This window comes from Sylvia atricapilla, chromosome 9 (assembly GCF_009819655.1).
Source record: "Sylvia atricapilla isolate bSylAtr1 chromosome 9, bSylAtr1.pri, whole genome shotgun sequence".
NCBI lineage: Eukaryota > Metazoa > Chordata > Aves > Passeriformes > Sylviidae > Sylvia > Sylvia atricapilla.
Genome location: NC_089148.1, coordinates 9749268 through 9768664, shown reverse-complemented (window position 1 = coordinate 9768664; position 19397 = coordinate 9749268). Strand labels below are relative to the sequence as shown.

The 19397-nt window shown below is 53.0% G+C and overlaps 1 protein-coding gene and 1 long non-coding RNA gene across 4 annotated transcripts; both read left to right on the top strand.

Moving 5' to 3' along the window:
• Positions 1-1803: 1803 nt before the first annotated feature.
• Positions 1804-6663, top strand: LOC136365210 (uncharacterized). The gene is made up of 3 exons (XR_010744297.1): positions 1804-1962; positions 3808-3909; positions 6565-6663. It is a non-coding gene; the product is annotated as an uncharacterized lncRNA (long non-coding RNA).
• Positions 6664-7243: 580 nt separating this feature from the next.
• Positions 7244-12998, top strand: RGS16 (regulator of G protein signaling 16). 3 transcript variants are annotated; one of them, XM_066324759.1, is made up of 6 exons: positions 7244-7323; positions 8524-8625; positions 9008-9169; positions 9295-9356; positions 10630-10796; positions 11096-12998. In XM_066324759.1, the coding sequence occupies exons 1-6, from the start codon at positions 7244-7246 to the stop codon at positions 11294-11296; spliced, it is 774 nt and encodes a 257-aa protein (XP_066180856.1). In that variant the 3' UTR covers positions 11297-12998. The 3 variants fall into 3 exon arrangements, with proteins under 3 accessions (XP_066180856.1, XP_066180857.1, XP_066180855.1); XM_066324760.1 differs by lacking the exon at positions 9008-9169; XM_066324758.1 differs by lacking the exons at positions 7244-7323; positions 9008-9169 and adding an exon at positions 7893-7948.
• The last annotated feature ends 6399 nt before the right edge of the window (positions 12999-19397 follow it).

Here is a 19397-nt window from a genome sequence, read left to right as displayed (position 1 = left end):
TTCCTGGCAAAAAGGCACCGGAGAAAAGGCAATGCCTGCTTCTGGAGGGACCAGGGAGCTCTGGGGACCAGCTGTGCTGTGAATTGTTTGCCTCAAGTAGCCCCACACCTCCCAGTTTGCCTCACGTGCTGTGTGCTCCAGGCTGGCTCTGAAACATGATGGATGAGGAGCTGCTCAGCTCTGCATTCCCAGTGTAGGTAACAGCATTATCCTGAGAGAAATGTCTTCATGCTGCTCTATCAGTGCCTGCAGCCACCAGCTGAAAAGGAAGGAGGCACCTTCTGCTGTCTGCTCCTGCAGAACTCTGCAGGACTCCTGGCAATGGAGAGAGCAGGGCACAAGGACATCCTGGGGTAGATCCCTGTTCCTTAAGAACCATGATTGAAGAGCTCGTCTTGTCACAACCTCTCCCTCCAACTCCTCTACGAGTTACCCAAATCAGAGCTCAGATTTGTCCTTAAGCTCCTTGGCACCTCCGCCTTGGTGGCATGGCAGTGTTTCCTTGAGGACCTGACTACAAGCCCAGTGAGGCTGCTTGAAACAACAAAGATGTCTCGTTCCTCTGGAAATAAACCCGTGGGTGGCTCAGAAGAGACTGAGGATGGCTCTGCTGCACGCAGTGAACTCAGAAGGGAGCCACCAGGTAGAAAGAACAGCTCAAAAGTGCTTTCCTCTGACACATTTTTTATTTTCATGGCATCCTGCTGCTGCAGCTGCCACCCCTGTGGTGTCCAGGTGCGGGGAGATCTGGGCAGGAGCAGTTTGGGCAGGCCACACAGGCTGTTCAGTCTGATCCCTTCCCTCTCAAGGAAAGGCATTAGGGATCCCCCTGCATTAGCTGCTTGTTTGCCAGGCTTCCCTTCCCTGGGAGGCTGGAGAAGCTCCTCAGCCAGGCCACAAATCCCTCTGGCGATGATACTCCTGAGCTGTGTCACCGTCGTGTCACCGCGTCGTGCAGTGCTACTCCCGTTCTGTAGAGACACCCTGAGGACCTAATAAACAGCCTGAGACTATTTGTTCTCTGCCTGAGTGTCTGAAAAGCTGGGGATGGAGGGGTGACTCCCAGCCAAATTGCTGAGGAGGAAGAGGAGGGGAGGAGCTGTTTCTCCTCAGCCCCTGGTTTCAGTGGTGCAGACATGATGGATGGGGCAGTAGAGTGGGGATGTGTTGGCTCCAAGCTGTTGATGGATCAGCTGGAGCAATTTAGAACCAGGCTTCCCAGAGGCGCAGTTTGGGGAGATGAGTCACAAATGTGTCAGTAGGACCTGCAAGGAAGAGAAATCCCAAGAGCCTTTCAGCAGCACACTGCTGTCCTTCTCTGAATACACCCCACTGCTGCTCGTGGTGGATTCCCTGCCCCAAATCCCAGTGCCATCATGGCCAGAGGTAGGAACAAGTGCTGAGCCTGCTCCTTGCACCAGGAGCAGAGGTGGGGGATGCACAGGCTCCTGGGAAAAGGGAGCAGTGTGGATGGATTGAGCACGATCAGGTCATGAAGAGCAAACAACAAATGAAGAGTTTCTCCGGACCATAAAAAGCAACCCTGTGCTCCAGCAGGCAGCTCACACCCAGGGCTCAGCTTGCTCCATCCTTATGGGATAAACCAGGGAGGAATGAGCAGGGGTAGGGTGAGAGTCACCAGCCAGTCATTTTGGGGAGTCTGGAGGAGCCTGGGATGGATGGGAAAGGGCCAGGCAGCAGCTGAGGGCAATCCTGGGTAGCAAGAGGGGAAGGGGAGGCATTAGCAGGGGCAAGGAGTAGGGCAGTTGAGGCAATTTCAGTGGGAAATTGCATGGTGAGAGATTTACTGCAGAAGTCATGTAGGGCTTCAGTGAGGAAGGGCTGAGCATCTCCTGAGCAGGGCTGGCCTGCAGGAAAAGCAGTGACCTGGATCTCACCTGGCCCTGGGCACACTGAGGGCTCCTGCCTTGCCTGGAGCACGACCCCCTCTCCCTGTGAAAGGTGAGTGTTTGCTCTGCAGTCTGCACGGGGTTGCATTTAAAAGCAAAAATTCAATGGGCTTGTTTTCCTCTGGAGATAGGTGCAGTGGAATTTATCAGCCCCTCTGGCTTCTTTCTATCCCCCTTTCTCTTCCCCCTAAATCTCTTCTTCCACTGTTTTTCCTTTTCATCTGCTTGCTTCTTCCCTCAGCCTGTCTCTGAGCCAAACCAATTTGAATGCATCCAAGGAAGGATCTGCCATTAGTGCTGCTCTGCCTCTCCTCTTTAGTTAGGATATATTTAGCCATCATCTTTTTTTTTTTTTTTTTTTTTTTTTTTTTTTCCTGGCTGTTCAGTGGCTTTAAAAAGCAGGTGCTGGGAACGGAAAGAGAAGATTAAAAGTACCTGCTGTCAGCTCCCTCTCTCTCCTTGTGCAGCTGTGCAAAGCCAGCACGTGAGCAGAGTGGATAACAGCTGCCCCTCGAAAGCCTCATTTGTAATTCTAATTATTAATTTTTTTATTATCATTTCAATAATCTCTTTCCGCACTGCTACGAATTTCCCGAGCAGCGATTTCCTCCCGTGCTGCACATGGATGTGGAGTGTTGGGAATCCATCAGACACCCCAGGGGCAGGGTGAGGGATCCTGCACGGGCAGCTGGGATGTCCTGGGATGGGATGGGCTGGGCAGGCACAGATGGAGCCAGGCTCACCTGCAGCCACAGCGATATGGTGTCCCCCAGCTGTCCCTGACTGTCCCTGCCCCACAAGCTGTGCCCATGGCTGAGACCCAGCTGCAATGTGGCTACTCAGGGACCACTAGCAAATGCCTGGCTGCTGTCTCAGCCTTGGCAGCTTCCCTGCTCCTCCCTAGCACCACCACAGAATTTCTCAGGTTGGGAAAGAGCTCTAAGATCATCAGGTCTAACACAACACTGCCAAGCCCATCATTAAACCCTGTCCCCATCACAACACTCCTGCCTGCACAGCACCAACCTCCATCCCATTCCCACCTCCTTGGCTTACTACCTTCCCTAAAGACATCCAGAGCTTATCAACAGCTTGCAGGTGGAGGAAGGGGCTATGCAACACGAGCACGGCCTTTAAACCTCTCATTTCTGCCCCTTTGCATTCAAGGCCTCCCTGATTTCATGGCAGGCTCTGCTGGAGTGCCTTCAGGTTTGACCATTCCTGATTGCCACCTCTGTGGTTCCCCACTGGTTCTGGAGAAGTCAGAACAGACCCTTTGGTGAGCCCCCAAAAGCACAGTTCCCTCTGGCTCTTCCAATCTTCCTTCTCCCTATCTCTCCCTCCCAATCTATTTCTCTATTTTCCCCATATTCCACTGGAACAGTATAAAAATACAAAAATACCTCTGCCAGAATCCCTCCTCAGAGCTTGCCTGTGCACACACACGAGGGCACTTTGGACCCTGTCACCAAACCCTTGTTTCCTATTCCCCACCCCATTTCTGTAGGTTGGGGCTGAAACCTTTGTTGCTGTGTTTCCCAAAGTTGCTGACATTTTGCAAACACTAACCCAGAAACACCAGCAGCAGTCTCTGGGACTCATGGGGGTGTGTGTTGTGTTTTGGTGCTGAAGGTGAAGCCATTTGGGGGCTGTACCCCCCTAAATGCTGGCTATGGGTGCCTCCAGAGCCCAGCCACGTCCCAGCCTCAGCAGAGCACCTGCCTTGGTGCTGCCAGGACCTTGCTGGTGGAAATGGAACAGGTCCACATGGATGGGAGGTGGGATGGTGCCGGCAAGGCTGTGGCACGGTTCTGGGAAGGGAGCCTGGCCCCAGGCGTTGCGACACAGATTTCTGTATTTTTTTTTTTTATTTGAGTTTTTTGTATTCCAAAACAAGGGCTGATAATGGAGGCAACGGAGCCGGAGCCGCGGGAGGCTGCTGAGCTAAATGAGACAGGAAGCACGTAATTAAATTAGATACAGAGCAGCACGAAGACATGTGAGTACACATACGGGGCAGGGCTGAGAGGCTGTTATTGCATAACCCCGGCAAGAGCTCTGCAATATGAAATATCTCACCTAGGGCAGCCCAGGCTGGCCAGCTGCCTGTCTTTGAACAGCGCCATCCGAGGGGAGAGGCAGAAAAGCTGCCAGAGGGAGCAGAGGGGTCAGCTGGTGGCTTGTGCAGGCACCTGGTGGCTGTGGCACAGCGGGCAGAGGGTCTGTCCCAGCCTTGGGGAGGAGGACTTTGCTGGAACAGCTCAATCCCACTTCTGTGCCTGGGCTCAGACCTGCACACATTGATCTGGCACTGCCCTGTGTCCCAGAGCCACACTCTGCATCAAACACCCTGGTGTGAGTGTGGCATTTCCTGTGCCTCTTCTGGCTGAGCTGCTGTGGTGCCCAAAACCACACAGCCTTTGGCTTCCCTTCCCTTCCCTTCCCTTCCCTTCCCTTCCCTTCCCTTCCCTTCCCTTCCCTTCCCTTCCCTTCCCTTCCCTTCCCTTCCCTTCCCTTCCCTTCCCTTCCCTTCCCTTCCCTTCCCTTCCCTTCCCTTCCCTTCCCTTCCCTTCCCTTCCCTTCCCTTCCCTTCCCTTCCCTTCCCTTCCCTTCCCTTCCCTTCCCTTCCCTTCCCTTCCCTTCCCTTCCCTTCCCTTCCCTGGGGTTGTACAGGGCTCTCTTTCTCTCACCACGGGCAGTTCCTCATCTCTGCTTCACTGTCAGCTTGGCCTCACCCCAGCCCAGAGCTGCAAAATCTGCCACAGGGAACGAGGTAAAACCCCACACACCTTTCTCCAATGCACTTTATTACTCTGGGGGAAAGCAGCAGGCAGCAGGGCCTGAAGCAGAGAGCGGGGGTCAGCAGTCTGTAATCTCGAGGCAGTGATGTGCAGAGTGTCTCTGCTCTGGCTCACATCCCCACTTGCTGTCGCTGCCATCCCAGCTGTGTTTTTTGCCACAGCTAGGATTGCCTGGCTGCTCCAAGCAGCACGTGGCTCCCAGCACGGTGGCTGTGCCAGGCACCACGGAGGTGCAGCCAGAAATCGTCTGTTCCCTGTGCCTGCAGCACGTGTCCAGGCTTCTGGAGGTTTTCCTCTCGGTGTGACCTGCTCAGACCGTGCCTCAAACACCAGGGAGAGTTACCACAGCATCCTGTGACTTTGCACATCTCTGAGGGGGAGGATGGGCTGCAGTTCTAGAGGGGAAAGGGATGGAGGTGAACACTTCCCACAGCATTTGTGTGACAAACCAGGGAGGAGATGGAGATGTAGGTGATGAGGAGAAGGGACATTGCTGCCATAAACCCTCTATCACTATCACCTACAGCTGGGAGGGGAGTGCCAACCTGCTTTAGCAGGGGGCTGGACTGGAAGGTCTCCAGATCTCCCTCCCAACCCTGACCATTCAGTGGCTCTGTGGGACAGCTGAGTGTGGCCCTTCCCACACGTGGCGCTGCTGCTGTGACACCAGTGCTCCCAGCATGGTGCTGAACTGGGGTGGAGCCCCAGGCTGGTGTGGCCAAGCACTTCCAAAACTGATACTCAGCTCTGTCCACGCTGTGGGTGTGCACTGACCTTCTCAGCAGCTGTACAGGCAAAGGCTGCCCTACCGCCCTCTCCCCTTTACTCTTCCATTTCTTCCCTTGAATCCACAGCAAGGAGCACAGCTCTAATCATGGTTTCAAGGCATAGGGAAGACATGAGTAAGAGCTTCGTGTAGCTCCAGCCATTCATCTGTAGCTGAATATTTGCTAACCAAGAAGGCTTAAACTTGATTATTTGAGTGAAAAACCCCAGAGCCATCAGGAAAGAGGCTGCTCTTACATTACAGCTGAGACAGGAGCTAAAAGTGTGTGTTCAGTCATTAGTCCTGATACATTTTTCCTGTCTGTCCATGAGCAACACCATTCTGTGGCTTTTTCTAAGTGATGAGAGGAGGACAGGACTCTCCTTTACTGCTCAGTGGGGCTGAGGTGCCTCATGCTCCTTCCAAAGTCTCCCACCCAGATATACTCCTGCTCCTGCTCCCAAAGGCAGCTTGAGATGAGTCTTTTCTCCCTGGCCCAGGGCCGAGATGGCTTCGTGCTGCCACTCTCCTGGCAAAGCTCATCTCTCCTGGGAAAGATGCTCTGGCAAAGGGAGAGATGCTCTGGCAATGTGCTGTGTGTGATGAATGCAGGCAGCAAGGGTAGGAGACAACTGGAGCTCTGGAAAAATGTCTGAGCTGGGAATAGCAGGGAGGAAGGGAGAGGATGAGGAGTGGAAGTGGCAGCTGTGGCCTGGTGCTTGGCTGGCCGTGAGCAGGGAGGTTTAAGGTCACTCCCTTCCAGAGCCACTGAGCTGGGAACTGCAGGGAGGGTAGCTCTGGGATCCTGTGTGAGCCTGACCTCACCACAGGGGACCTGTTGCCTTCTTGGATCTCTGCTTCTTGTAGCACCAGACCCTGGGGTTTGCTGGTGTACGCTGGTTTAACCCTTTCTCTTAATCTTTCTCTTTTGCTGGCTCAGTCCTTCCCCTCCAGCTTCCAGCCTCTCCCCGGCTTTTAATCTCCCTCCAATTTTCAGGTCTCATCAAGATCCTCCATTATCAGCCGCTTTCCCAGGTTTTGGCTCCCTTTAACGTGCATCCCTTCCCTTCTCTCCCCACACGCCCAGCAGGGGATTTGTGACGAAGGAGTTCAACTTCAGCCAGCACACGGGGCCGGCCATTGTCCTTACATACCCCATCTGCGGACTGGCGGCGGCATTAAGAGGGAACATGACACTCTTCTGCTGCATGGCGGCGGGAAGCACAAACCCTCCCGCCCCTGCCAGGGGCCGGCATCCCCCGCTTAAGCCCCTGGGGCAGAGCCCGCTGCTGCTGCACTGCGGGGACCGCGGGGAGGTTCGGGAGCCCTGGGCAGCGGGATGGAGCTGACGACTCTCTGCAGCCTCTGTGCTGTCCCTCGCTCTCCCACCGGCGGTTACTCAGCAGGCTCCACACGTCGGTGGAAACGAGCCTTTTTTTTTTTTTTTTTTTTTTTTTTTTTTTTCCCCTGTTCTCGAGGAAGCGGCTGTGACTGTGATGCTCAAGGACGAGCCTGGGCCTCCCACTCCCCCCTTCCCTCAGCAGCACACACAAACTTACCTAAGCCCTTATCTCTTCACGGGCTCTGCCTGAGCAGCTTTTGGTTGGCTGGAGGCTGGAGCGATGCCGGGGCCCCCTCCCCGTTCTCCCGCCTCCCACCCGATATAAAGCGCGGCTCGGCGCCGCTGTCGCAGCCGCCAGCACAAGGGACCGCGGGGCAGGTGTGCCCCTGTCGCAGCCCGCTGCCCCCAGCCCCGGGAGGAGCCGATGAGTTGCTGGATGCCCGGGTGCCCAGCTCTCAGCATGTGCCGGGGCTTAGCCGCGCTCCCCATCACTTGCCTGGAAAGGTAAGGCGCTTCTGGGAGGCAGAGGGCTCGCTGGAAAAGAGGCACCTGGAGCAGCCCGTGCTGCTGTAGTGTTAGGGTTAGAACCGGGGTACAGGCCTCGAGAAAACACGCAGCCAGGTGATTTTTGTCGTGGCTGCATCCCCTCTGCTCCCCTGGAGGGGAAAGGAGCGGAGGGAGAGGAGGCTGGACAGGGCTGTACACACACACACACACACACACACCCCAGGGTTTCTCCGGCTCTGCCTCTGCACAACTTGCTCCGAGTTGGCGGCAGCAGCAGGAGTGTTATTGTCAACACGGTGGAACTGTTAAGTGACACGTCGCTCCTCTTGCAAAGCCCCGCGCTGCCGGCTTGACATTTAAACCCTTCTTTTTGTACCAACGAGCCCCGGCACGCAAAGGGCGGCGGGGTCACCCTCCGCCTCGGGGACACCCTGGGGACGGACAGGAGCCGCTCCTCCTGCCCTGCTGCCGCAGACAGATCCCGCTAGGGAGGTGCCTCCTCCGTGCCCTGGCCGCGGAGCCGCGGGGACAGGCAGCAGCATCCCAGCCTCTGGCACAGGAGCATCATCCCAGCCTCTGGCACAGGAGCATCAGCGCTGCCGCTGCCTCCTAAGGGCATGGGGTAGGTGGATGGCGCTGCAGCGGAGCGCTGCCCTCTCCACGGCCTGGTGACAGGCTTCTGGGGACCCTGGGGCACCCCAAAGAGGAGAGCAGGGGAGCAGCAGCCTGGCAGCAGGGAGATGCTCCCGCTCTGCCGCGCGGGAAGAAATCGCTGTGTTTTTCCAGCGGTTTGCGAGCAGCGGAGAGCTGCCGAGAGAGTGGGATGGGAAAGGGAAGCAGGTGAGCTCCGGGGAGCTGGGGGGGCTCCAGCTGGGCACTCGGCAGCTGTTCTGTTACCTGCCCCAGAGGAAAGAGCTCGTCGTGCTTTATATTCCATGTGTCTCTGCCTGGGAAGCGAGCAGGAGAAAACAGTTCCCCAGGCGTAATGCGCTGCCGAGCGTGGTTGCCAGGGAGCAGGAAAAGCAAGTGGGGAGCGTTTATTTCACACACCAGAGAGCAAAGAAGTGGCTGGAGCTGGGGAGCGAGGGCTGTGCCCCCCAACCTGTGGGGTGCAGCCCCTGCCAGCAGTGGGGCGGCGGCGGCAGACTGACGGTCCAGCCATCCCACCTCTCCCCTTCCTCCCTCTCTCCCTTCCAGAGCCAAGGTTCTGAAGACCCGCTTGGGCATCCTGCTTCATAAACCTGAGCTGGGACACAAGACTGGGAGCTCCAGCAAGCTGCAGCTGGGCTCTAGGCGCAGGTAAGCCCAGCACTGCTCTGCCCCGGGTTCAGGCCGGGCCAGATCCCCGTGGAGCAGCCTTTTCCGAGGGATGCTCCTGCCCATCTGCGCAGCTCCCCCTCCACATAGTCCCACCCAGGCGGGCCGGGAAGGCGGATCACTTCCCAGCTCCAGCGGTTATAAAATCCGACGGGGGAACGGATGCTCTGGCATTAGGCACAGAGAGCAGGGCCCTGGCAAGAGGCAAGGAACCCGCGGGGCTCCTGCACTTTCTGGTGCCTCACACCAGTGTCTGGGTTATTACCGGGGAATGCAGGCAGCATTAAACACAGAACACTAAATACTGCTGCTGAGGGCAGGGGGTCTTCCTGCAGAGGAGGCTCTGCTGGAACAGCACTAGCAGAAAAGGAGCATTCCCTAGAGAACCTGCTGGACTTGCATCGGCAGGAAAGGGTTTTTCTGAGCATCCCCTAGAGAACCTCCTGGCCAGCAGCATGGAGCTGAGGCCGGGTGAGCCATCAGGGAAGGTAAAAGAAAGGGAGGAGAGAGGAAAGAGAGCCCACAGGTAATGGATATTGGCCTCTCCTTTGGTTTCCTGCCAAATGCTGCTGTGTCTCGGAGCTGCACAAGTGAAGGGCTCCCACCCCTCACAGCTGGACAGCGAGCCTTACATCCTTTTGTCTTTTCCAGAGACTCCTCCCGAGACGTGCTGGAATGGAGGGAGTCCTTTGACCAGCTCCTCAAGAGCAAAAGTGAGTAGCATCTTGTTTTCTTCTTCCTGTGAGAGCATGTAGGACAAATGTCCTCGTGGTGAGCTATACGACTGAAGTCAGCGTACGATGAGGTCTCGCCTCCTCCTCAAATGAGGTGTTCTAGGATTTAGAAAGGGGTCCCTTTCCTGCCCAGATCTCAGGCACAGGGCTCATTGCCTGCCCTGTGAAGCTGTACCCTTCCCTCCTGGGTGGGTGTTTTTGGGGGGCAGAAGTGTTGTCTCGCTGCTGCCCTGGGTCAGGAACATTGTCATGGGCATCCCATGAGGAGCAGCCTGCCAGGGGGGAACGTCATGGTATTCCCAACCCAGCCCTTTCTCCACGCTTGGGAGAAGGCAGCGTCTGCTCTCGGTGTCTGGTGGAAACAGAGATGCAGCCACCTCCCCTCAGGCTTGTCCAAACAACTGCATTGCTGCCCTCTGTCTGTCTGACCTGTGCCTCCGGGGATGGCTTATCCACAGGGAGAAGGAATTCAGTTGTTTCACTGAATAACCGTGGTCTTTTCCCCCTCTGAGATCAGCTCTGTGTGTGCGAGATGCTCTGTCCCTCTCCCTATGGAGGCAGCTCCTCCAGAACCAGAGATGGGACCTCTTTTTTAGACCCACACATCATCCCCTCCTTACACTGGGCTCTGCACAATGGCACAAGTGCCAAATTTTAACCCAAAAGTAGGTGTCTGCCTTAAAAGCTCTTCCCCAGCCAGACAAAGTCCTTCCACAGCGCTAGGCTGAGGCCAAGTGTATTTTTTTCCCCCCAGTCTTCCTCACGTGCTGTGATGGCTAATGAGCATCTCCAGCTTTGTAACTCAATCCACCCTCCCAGCACAGCTTTGAAATGCTTGCTGCAATTACTCTCCCGCCCTCAGCATCTCGTTCCCCCCGGATCTCGGCTGAGAAATCAAACCCAAGGCAGTGCTGCTGGGCTCCTGCAGCGTTCCGATGCGTCAGCCAGCGTGCTCCTCCTTAGGTAGAATTAGCTCTTTTCCAAAGCTGTAAAGAAAATACTCTGAGGCCTCATTACGGAAAGGTCAGATAAATAAAACCAGAGGATTACTTGTCTGTGGGAAAGGATTTTATTGGAGTCTAGAGGCCAATTAGCAGTGTCTCAGAGGGTGGAATTTGCCCGGAGGGAAAGGAAATCTGCAGATGTCACAGTCTGAGCTCCCAGGGTGATGTTGCTGCTCGACAGGCAGTGTCTGCTGCTGGTCCTCTTCCTCCCTTCTGTTCCATTCACTGTTCTTCTGCCCCTTCCCCAGGCGGAGTAAATGCCTTCCACACCTTCCTGAAGACTGAATTCAGCGAGGAGAACCTCGACTTCTGGCTGGCATGCGAGGACTTCAAAAAGACCCGGTCGAAAACCAAGCTGGCCTCCAAAGCCAACAGGATCTTTGAGGAGTTTGTCCAAAGTGAGGCGCCTAGGGAGGTGAGAGCATTTTCTGTGGCATCAAATAGGGTGGGAATGGAATAAATTATCCTGGTGGGCTTTATTAAAGTGCTTTTGGATCAGGGGGAAGATGTGCTCTTGCTCATGAGAGCTTTAATTTCTAACACCGCGCGGTCCATCACAATTGGCTCGTTAATGTTGGAACAGAAATTGAGTCTAACCATGAAGGGATAGAAAGGTTTGTGAGCGTCTTCAGCCTCACCTGAAGATGGATTACAAACAGGTTTTGTCCTCATATGGGAGAAGGGTTAACATTTGTGGGCACTGCTGCCTCGCAGGTGAACATCGACCACGAAACCCGGGAGATCACCCGCAAGAACCTCTCAGGGGCCACCTCCGCCTGCTTCAACGAGGCGCAGGCCAAGACCCGCACGCTGATGGAGAAGGACTCCTACCCCCGCTTCCTGAAATCTGCCTCCTACCAGGACATGACCCGGCAGGCTGCCAGCCGCGGCTCCAGCAAGCGCTCGCACACCTGAGCCCAGCGCGGGGACCGGCCGGGGGACAGGCACGGGGTGGGACACGCTTGGCCAGGGCTGAGGCCCGCGTGGCCGGGCTTCGGATGAAGTTCTGGAATTTTAGCAGGATCCCCCAGCACCTGGAGCAGGACCCGGCGTTCCTCCCTCTCCGGCTGGGAGCCCGGAGCCTCCCCTGCGCTGCTGCGGACGCGGAAAGGAATCGGGTTTGAGCTGCGAGCTCAGGGAGAGGAGACGGGATTCCCACGGGCATCCGCAGCCAAAGAGCTCCCACCTGCCCTCTGACCTGCTGAACCGGCCAGCACAGGGGGCTGCCACTCCTGCCCACCGGGAATGGCCGGGATAAAAGCCCCGAAACCACCTGGCATTTTCAGCTGGAGGGATCCTGCGCCTGCCTTCTCCTGGTCCCAAGATCCTCCAGCTGTGTCCTGTGCATGCGCTGCATCGAAGCTTTCCACCTCCTTCCAGTGCAGTGACGTTTTTATCCCTCGCTTGAGCTCCACCACGACCTTCAGATTGCACCTAATCTTAGGTCACGTGCACAACGGTTTATTCCTATTACTGTTATTTATTTTATCGCTGTTGATATTATTATTATATCTGTATTTATTAGAGGAGCACTGCTGAAAGCACACACGCACGTCCCTCGCTCCGAGGAGCTTGTAAATTAAATTATTTTAGCTGTTGTAGCACTTAGCATGCCTCCCACCTTTTCTGTGTAACGATTTGAGAGCACCAGACAGATTTGTAGCACAAGTTGTGGAGCGAGGTACACCAATAGCAGCAGGGAGAGCTGCTAGAGGACCACAGAGGCAGTGCAAGGATGCTTTGCAGACCAAGTTGCTGCCTCTCTCCCCTTAAAGATGGGGAAGGCATCTCAGCACACAGCAGCTTGTCCTAGGCAGGGAACAGAGAGTCAAACAGGCACTTTGGTGAGAAACCTTATGGGAAAACTTGATTTTCACACATGGGAGAGAAATCCTGGGGTTTTGCCTGGGTTTACAATCGGGCTTGGTGTTCCCTTGGATGGTGAAACCAGTCTGCAGCCACAGCACTTTAGCAGAAACCCACGGAGTGAGGGAAGTCAGTGCCATGAATTCTGTGACTCAGAGGGGTGGCAGGGCACATCATCAGCCCAGACCTGGGGCCAGCTCTTCAGAAAGTCCCTCTCAGTAGGAAATTTGGGGTCCTGGAGAGGTGTGGATCCCACTTGGCAGCAATGGTGGCAGCAGCTGTCTGGGTGGGTGATGTGGAGCCTGTGCTGGAATGTGCCACCAGCATTGCTCCCTGCTGAGGGCTGCTTTCCAGGGCTCTGTTTATCCCTAAAGACCAAACCTGGAGATCCTTATCCCACTGGTACTCACTCCTTGCCAAGGGAACTCTCTTTTGCCCCCCTGTCTCAGCAACAGCCAGAGCACAGGATCCTTTGGGCTTTTCACAGCTGCTTGAGCAGAACAAGGGACCAAGGACCAGTTCAGGGATGTTGCTCCAAGTCCTCTTCTACCATCCCCAAACTGGTCCCACCTTTGAGCCTCTGGCTGTGTTTACAGGGAGATATCAGCTGCTTTCTTATTTATTATTTATTTTTACAACTGGAACAACCCTTGCTGTGTTACTGAGGCGAGCGATGCACAATGGTCTGTTCTCATTGCCAACATGACGTTGTCATTACTAAATAAAACATAAAGAGAAAAATACCCTGACAGCATGGGCTGGGTCTGTATTTCTTTTTTTTCCTTCTTCTTTCTTTCTTTTTTTTTTTTTTTTTTTTTTTTTTTTTTTTTTTTTTTTTTTGCTTGTGGGCTTTCAATTAAATCCTACATTCTCATTCTTAGCTGCTTGTGTTGGGTGACTCAGGGGGCATTTCTGGTTGCTTTAAAACTGACAATGTCAAGAAAAGGAAAGGGGAAGACTTTTGAAGAATGAAGCTTTGTGGTATTTGGTTTATCAATAAAGACCAAACGGTTCATGGAAAGAATGAAAGCAGAAGTGAAGCTTTGAATGCATGAACTGCCAAGGTATTCAGTACTGCTTGTATTGCTCATCATTTCTGAGCCATTTACAGGACTGCAGTTCCCAATATCTGCTCAGTATCAGTAAAACACAAGTGTCTTAAATTTTGCCTTAAAATTGTCTTAAAATTCTGAATTGAATAGAGAGGATGCAAATTTTTTTTGCAGGAAAAAAATCTGCTTTTTGGGTCACTGACAGAAATAATACTTGATTTTTGTCAGTAACACACCTGATTGAATTCACTGACAAGGGGGAAACACTGGTATCAGAGGGGTTATTAAAAACCATCCTATTCGTGTGCAGAGTGAGTTCCCTGGAATTCCCTGTGAGGGACGGGGGATTTTGCATGGCAAAAGCTTTCCATCGAAGCACCCAGGCCTGCCTGGTGGCAACACATGGAGAGGAGCACCCCAGTGCAGCTCCAACAAGTGCTTGGAATAAAAAACCCAACCGAAATAGATGGTTTTATTTCAGTTGCCTTCTTTCTATTTATTGCGTGTTCTGGAAGCCAAAATTAACTGGCCTGCGTCAGTGGAGGAGAGCGTGAGGGGACTGCCGAGGAGGAGCTGGAATCACTGGGATCACGGGGGAATAGCTCGGGAATATGCATCTTCCAAGGTGTTACTATGAGCACAAGCCACCCCCTGCCATTCAAAGGCATTTTACAAGCACCTGCACCTGCAGCAGAGCCTCCTGTCCCCTCTTGTAGGCGAATCCACAGATGGCTGGGACAAGGAATTCTGCTGACCTGAGATATTCTAGAACATGTGGTTTTATTGCAAGGATTGTGGGTAGAAGGGCCTTGCCTTCAGCCACCAGCCTTGGCTGAAGGGAAGTCCCAAAGAGAGAGTGAGAAAGAACAGCAGGATGAGAGCTGAGAGAGAAGGGAGTGAGAGAGCAAGGTGGCAGGGGGAAGAGAGCAGGAGAGAGCGAGAATAGGGGGAAGAGGAAGGGTAAGAGTTAAGAGGAGAGGTAAGAGTAAGAGTTAAGAGCTAAGAGCTAAGAGTAGCAGGAAGGAGAGGAGGAAGAGGTAAGAGAGCGAGGTCTTTGTTACAATACATTATATCTCCTTTTGTGATGAATATTCTAATTTACAGTGACCAACTAATACAAGACAAAAAATCCTATAGAATCTACATACAGCCTATAAGAACTACTAAATTACCATACTGTGTTATATTTTAAACTTTAAAAACTAGTTTTTAGATTTCTGTTTTGCTACATTGACTTTTGGATCCCTCAGCCAGCAGAAAGGTATTGTTCAATCAAAAGGGATTCTCCTACAGCTAGCTAGACTATTGTTTTCAGGTTATATAGTAACTAAGACTTGGTATCCTACAACTCAAAGTAAGCTTTCATTTCTATTTCAATTATAGGTTTCATATTTTCAGAATCTTTTGCTAAGCAATGATATTGATTAGGTTTCCCTGATTCATCTTCCCCAATACCCTCTGACACAGCCATGCAGGGTGCAGGGATCGCCAGGCACCGTAAAATACATCGACTCTGCTCCACCCCCACCTGTCCAGAGGAAAAAGCAGGTTGAGCTTGCCCTCACCTTTCATTTCCTTTGAAATTAAGCATGGCCTTGTCTTACAGGCCAGGAGATTTGGGATCATAGCAGTTTGCATCTCTATCTGATCTTTGTCCGTGTCAGAGGGAAGAAATGAGCTGAAAAGTAGCCAGGAAATATTTAAATCACTTGCCAGCAAAGAGACTAGAAGCATCTAGAATCAAAAATAATGTTGTTGTTGCCTTTTTTTTTTTTTAGCTGCAGCTTCTGAATGAAAAATATGAATACTTTGTCTTGTACACCTTGAAGTTAATTTAAAAAAAAATTAAACAAGCCAACGCCAACAACAACAAAATAAAGAAGTGATAAAAGTAAAACCTTTTTGAGGTTTCTTTAGGAGGAAACGTGAGGCTGAGTCCATTCTTGCTGCATCATGCACGGCCCAAGCTGAGCCTCAGCCTTGGTGGCAGCTCTCAGACCCCAGAGCTGATCCTGGACAATCCCATTTGCAGCCCAGGTTCCTCGGGGATGCTTCTCAAAGAGAAAACCCAGTCGCTAAAAGCAAGCCTTGCATCCAGCTGTGGCTGCTGCCAAAACCCAGCGGTGAGACAACAAAACCTTAAAGCCTCGGGCTGGGAGGGGGAAGGGGAGAAAAAAAATACCAAACCCCAAACCACAAAACCACGTTTGAGAAAGAGGAGCCAAAGCTTCCCTCGGCTTGCTGTGGTCATTCCCAATAAACCTCGGCTGAAGTTTCCCAGGGTTTGCAAATTTGGAAGCAGCTGAGGGGATTTGAGCTCTTTGGGGGCTGGCACTGCCCTGCCCTCCAGGCTGTGAACACAAACTTGCTCCAGGGCCAGGTTTCCATGAGCCAGGATGGGGAGGTTGGATTTATTTGGTGGAAAGAAAGCCATTTCCCCCGTGCCCTGGGAGCTGGAGCATTCCCAGCAGCAGCTCAGCCAGAAGGTCCCTGCTCCAGTGGGACCAAGCAGTTTTGGGGTGGTCTTTGGACAAGGATGCAGGAGTGCACTAAGACAAGGATTCAGGCTGGTGGATGTGCAGACATTTAAGTGTAGCAATCCTGAGCTTTCATTTTCCACGGATACACACACGTGACAACAGGCTGTGTATGTGTACATCCCTGATTTATTTCTCTTTTGAAAGAAAGGCCACGAAGGAACGCTGTACAATGCCATCTGCATGTGCTTTTTGGAGGGAGCTGAGCAGTGTAGAGGATGCACTGAGCCATTCCAAACATGCCAAACGCCTCACCCCGTGCTCTGCTAGCCCCAGGGCAGCCAGCAGGGAGGGAGCAGCTGGATGGCATCGCTCTGCAGCTTCCACTTCAAGGCCTTTGGCTGAACTGAAGTGCCAGAACTCACAGCTGATGTGAGTGTTCCCACTGAGCCTGAGCGTTGCCCCTCCCCTGACACAGCAGCTCAATGCCAAGGTTGCACAAGGATTTGTGCCCCTGGGCTGCCTCGGGAGCTGAGAAAAGAATGAGAGAGAGTTTTCATGCTTTCTGCTGCTGCTGGGGTGTGCAGCCCTCCTGCCTCCCCGGCGCTGGGCTGCCTGTGCTGCAGGAGAGCTGGGACATGGTGCAGCCACAGCCTGGAGGTAAGGATGGGGATGAGGAATGGAAATGGGGAGAAATCCTGCTGGAGATCCACCTGCTCTCCTTGGGAAAGGCATTTCTAAGCTCAGCTGCTCAGCCTGGTTCCTTGCCTGACCTGTTCTGGCTGCTCTGGGCTGTTTTAAATGGATCTGCCCTGCTCTCCTTGCTCAGGGACTGGGATATGCTGCCCTGTTTGGTGAGGTCCCTGCCTGTCTAGCTGTTGTCCTCACCTCTCCTTCCCTGCTGGTAAAAACTTCTTTTTTTGGTGGTGATAAGGATTGAGCAGCAGTCTAAAAAACTAGAAGATGAAGTTTAAAAAATGTAAAAAAAACTCTCTGAAAGGCATGGATAATGGGGGATGTGGTTCATTGGTGGACTGGTGGTGATGGATGATGGCTGGGCTCAATAATTTTGGAGATTGGACTCAATGATCTCGGAGGTCTTTTCAAACCTAAATGGTTCTGTGTGAAGTGGTTGATGCTCCTCCATGGGTAGCATCACCTGCCATCCTTCTGTGGACTATTTTCCAGGGTTGTGTTCCAGCACTGAAAGTCACATCAGCATGGCCAAGCACATAAACCCTGGGATATTCCCACTTGGAAATATACTAAAAAAGCACGTGAAGGGAACATGAAGCAAAAAACCCTCATCCTACTACTATTCATAGCTCCTTAAAAAAATTATTTTGCCCTTGTCAGGCAGTTTTGTTGCCACATTTTGCCTCGTGTTTATTTGTGGCTGCTGGGAGGACAAGGACTCTCGGGAGATGTCATCTCAGGGGAAAGGATGCAAAAATGGGTGTAAGTCCATCAGAATGAAGGAAAAGGGAGATTTGTTTAGTGTGCCCTTGATTCCCCTGCTGTCTGTGTCTCAGCAGCTCATCTCCTGAGTCCCTGGGTGCGTGGGAGCAAATAATGACTCTGCAGATCTACAAATACAGCAGGAACTCCATAACCCAGAGGCTATGGAATGGTGGTGGAGAGGAGCTCTGTTACTCCCCTGCTGTAGAAAACCTTTGAGATCCTTTCATTCCCTGGAAATTGCCTGTTGCAGAGACTCAGAGTTTAAACTTACGGCTCTGTGAGAAACGATTTGGATCAGGAAAGCACTGCCAGCAAACCCTTCTTGGCTGGGATGCAGGCACAGGACACTCCTGCCACAGCCCTGCTGGCTGCAAACAGCTCATTCCCACCACCACAGGGTTTGGGTTCCTACCATCCTAGGGATTTTCATCTCCCCACCATAAGATAAGAAATGACTTTAATTAAACCAGTAAGCTGAAGAAGGCTTTTGTACTTGGCTGGGTGGGCGAGGTGATGCTGTTATATTGGCTTTTTTTTTTTTTTAAATGTCTTTTGGCTTTTTTTGGATGCCTTTACTGCCTTTGAAGCTGAGATGCGCCCTTGCTCTGGTTGTTTGTCTGTTTTGCAGCCTGCAAATGGATAGTTGAACACCAGAGGCTGCAGCCACAGCCCTGCTCAAACTCTGTGAGAGATCCTTCCTGTGAATTAAAATGAGATCCTGACAGCCTGGAGACAGATTGGAGGTTGCTCCCTGAGTTTTCAGTCTCTGTCCCTGTGAGGCGGTGTCAAGGTCTCCTGTGGCAGCACAACCCTACAAAATCCCATGCAGAGACCGTGGGATGTTCCCAGACCCTGTGGATGCTGTGGGAAGCAGGATGCCCAACACCACAATGATGTACAGGGATGTGACTCCTGCAGAGGCAGAGCTGAGTGAAAGCTGCCCTGGAGACACGAGCCAGCAGTGCAGGCACATCCATCAGGATTGGGATATCTGTGGAAAACACGGGCAGGGCTGCCCCCACCCAGCCCTCTTTAAGGCTTTTCCGTGCCCTTGTGCCTGGATCAGGCCACGTCTCTGTGTCCACAGGCAGATTCTCAGTTTGTGCCCTGTGCCAAGGCACCACAGAAAGTCAGGAATGGTTGGACTGACACAATTCCAGCCCCGTTTCCAACCTGAGCTGAATCCTGCTGCCGACACAGCCCAGGGGAGCTGACTGGGGGAGCAGCTCCGGCTCTGCTGAGCTCATCTCACCTCACAGGGCAGTGAAGGAAACTGGGGGGGAATGACACAGCCTGGGCTGAGTGTTTCCTGCTTTCCAGGCAGATAAGGAGGGCCTGGAGGAGCAGGCTGGCTGTTTACACAGAGCTGCCTACAAGGAGCAGGGTGCTGCCTGCCCAAGCAGTGAGGAACCCACAGCTCAGCGATTCCCTGGCTGTAATTTAGCAGCATTGAGCTCTCTCACGGGGATGGATTTACCAAAAAGGTGAGGAAAAGCTTAAAATGAAGCCCCAAATGTCTCCCAATCCACCCCCTCGATGCATTCAATGCCTGCATGCCTTCAGCTCCTGAACCACTGCTGAGCAGATGTTTCTAAACAGGGGCTGGGGCTATGGGGAGAGCCCTTTGCTCATGACTGCTCTGCTGCCTGCTGAAGAAAAGGCTGCCAAACACCTCCCCCAGAACCCTAGCATCTGATGAGTTTCTGCATGGTGCCAGAATGTTTTTAGCCCTACAAAGGTGTTGCCCCACACTCTGAGGGTTGCCAGCAGCCTCTCAGAAATAAGAATAATTACCGAGACAGTTGATTGGAGGGGTTTGGAAAGAGCAAAAAGGTTTTAATTAAGGAGAAAATAACAAACTATACAGAACAAAAGAATAAAAGGGAGGTCCCCTGCACCTGCTAAGACACCCTGAAAAAGCCCTGACAGCTTCCATGCTCTCTCTTAAAAGCATCCTCCTGCAAGTGGATAAAGCCCTCCTTCTGGCAGGGGCCAGCACATTTTTGGGGAGCCCTTGCTGGCTGTGTCGCTGTGGGTGGCAGCAGGCAGGACGGGGTGACACATCGGGACAGGCGGATGTGATCAAAAGTCAGTGGGGCGGGGCTGGACATATTTAAACATTTCCGTGAGTACAAAGCTCACCACTCGGCTGGAGGAGGA

Coding starts and splice junctions, on each gene's coding strand:
- RGS16 (XM_066324759.1), top strand. CDS start 7,244: ATGAGTTGCTGGATGCCCGGGTGCCCAGCTCTCAGCATGTGCCGGGGC. Junction 7,324..8,523: donor CCCATCACTTGCCTGGAAAG/GTAAGGCGCTTC, acceptor TCTCCCTTCCAG/AGCCAAGGTTCTGAAGACCC. Junction 9,357..10,629: donor CCAGCTCCTCAAGAGCAAAA/GTGAGTAGCATC, acceptor CCCCTTCCCCAG/GCGGAGTAAATGCCTTCCAC.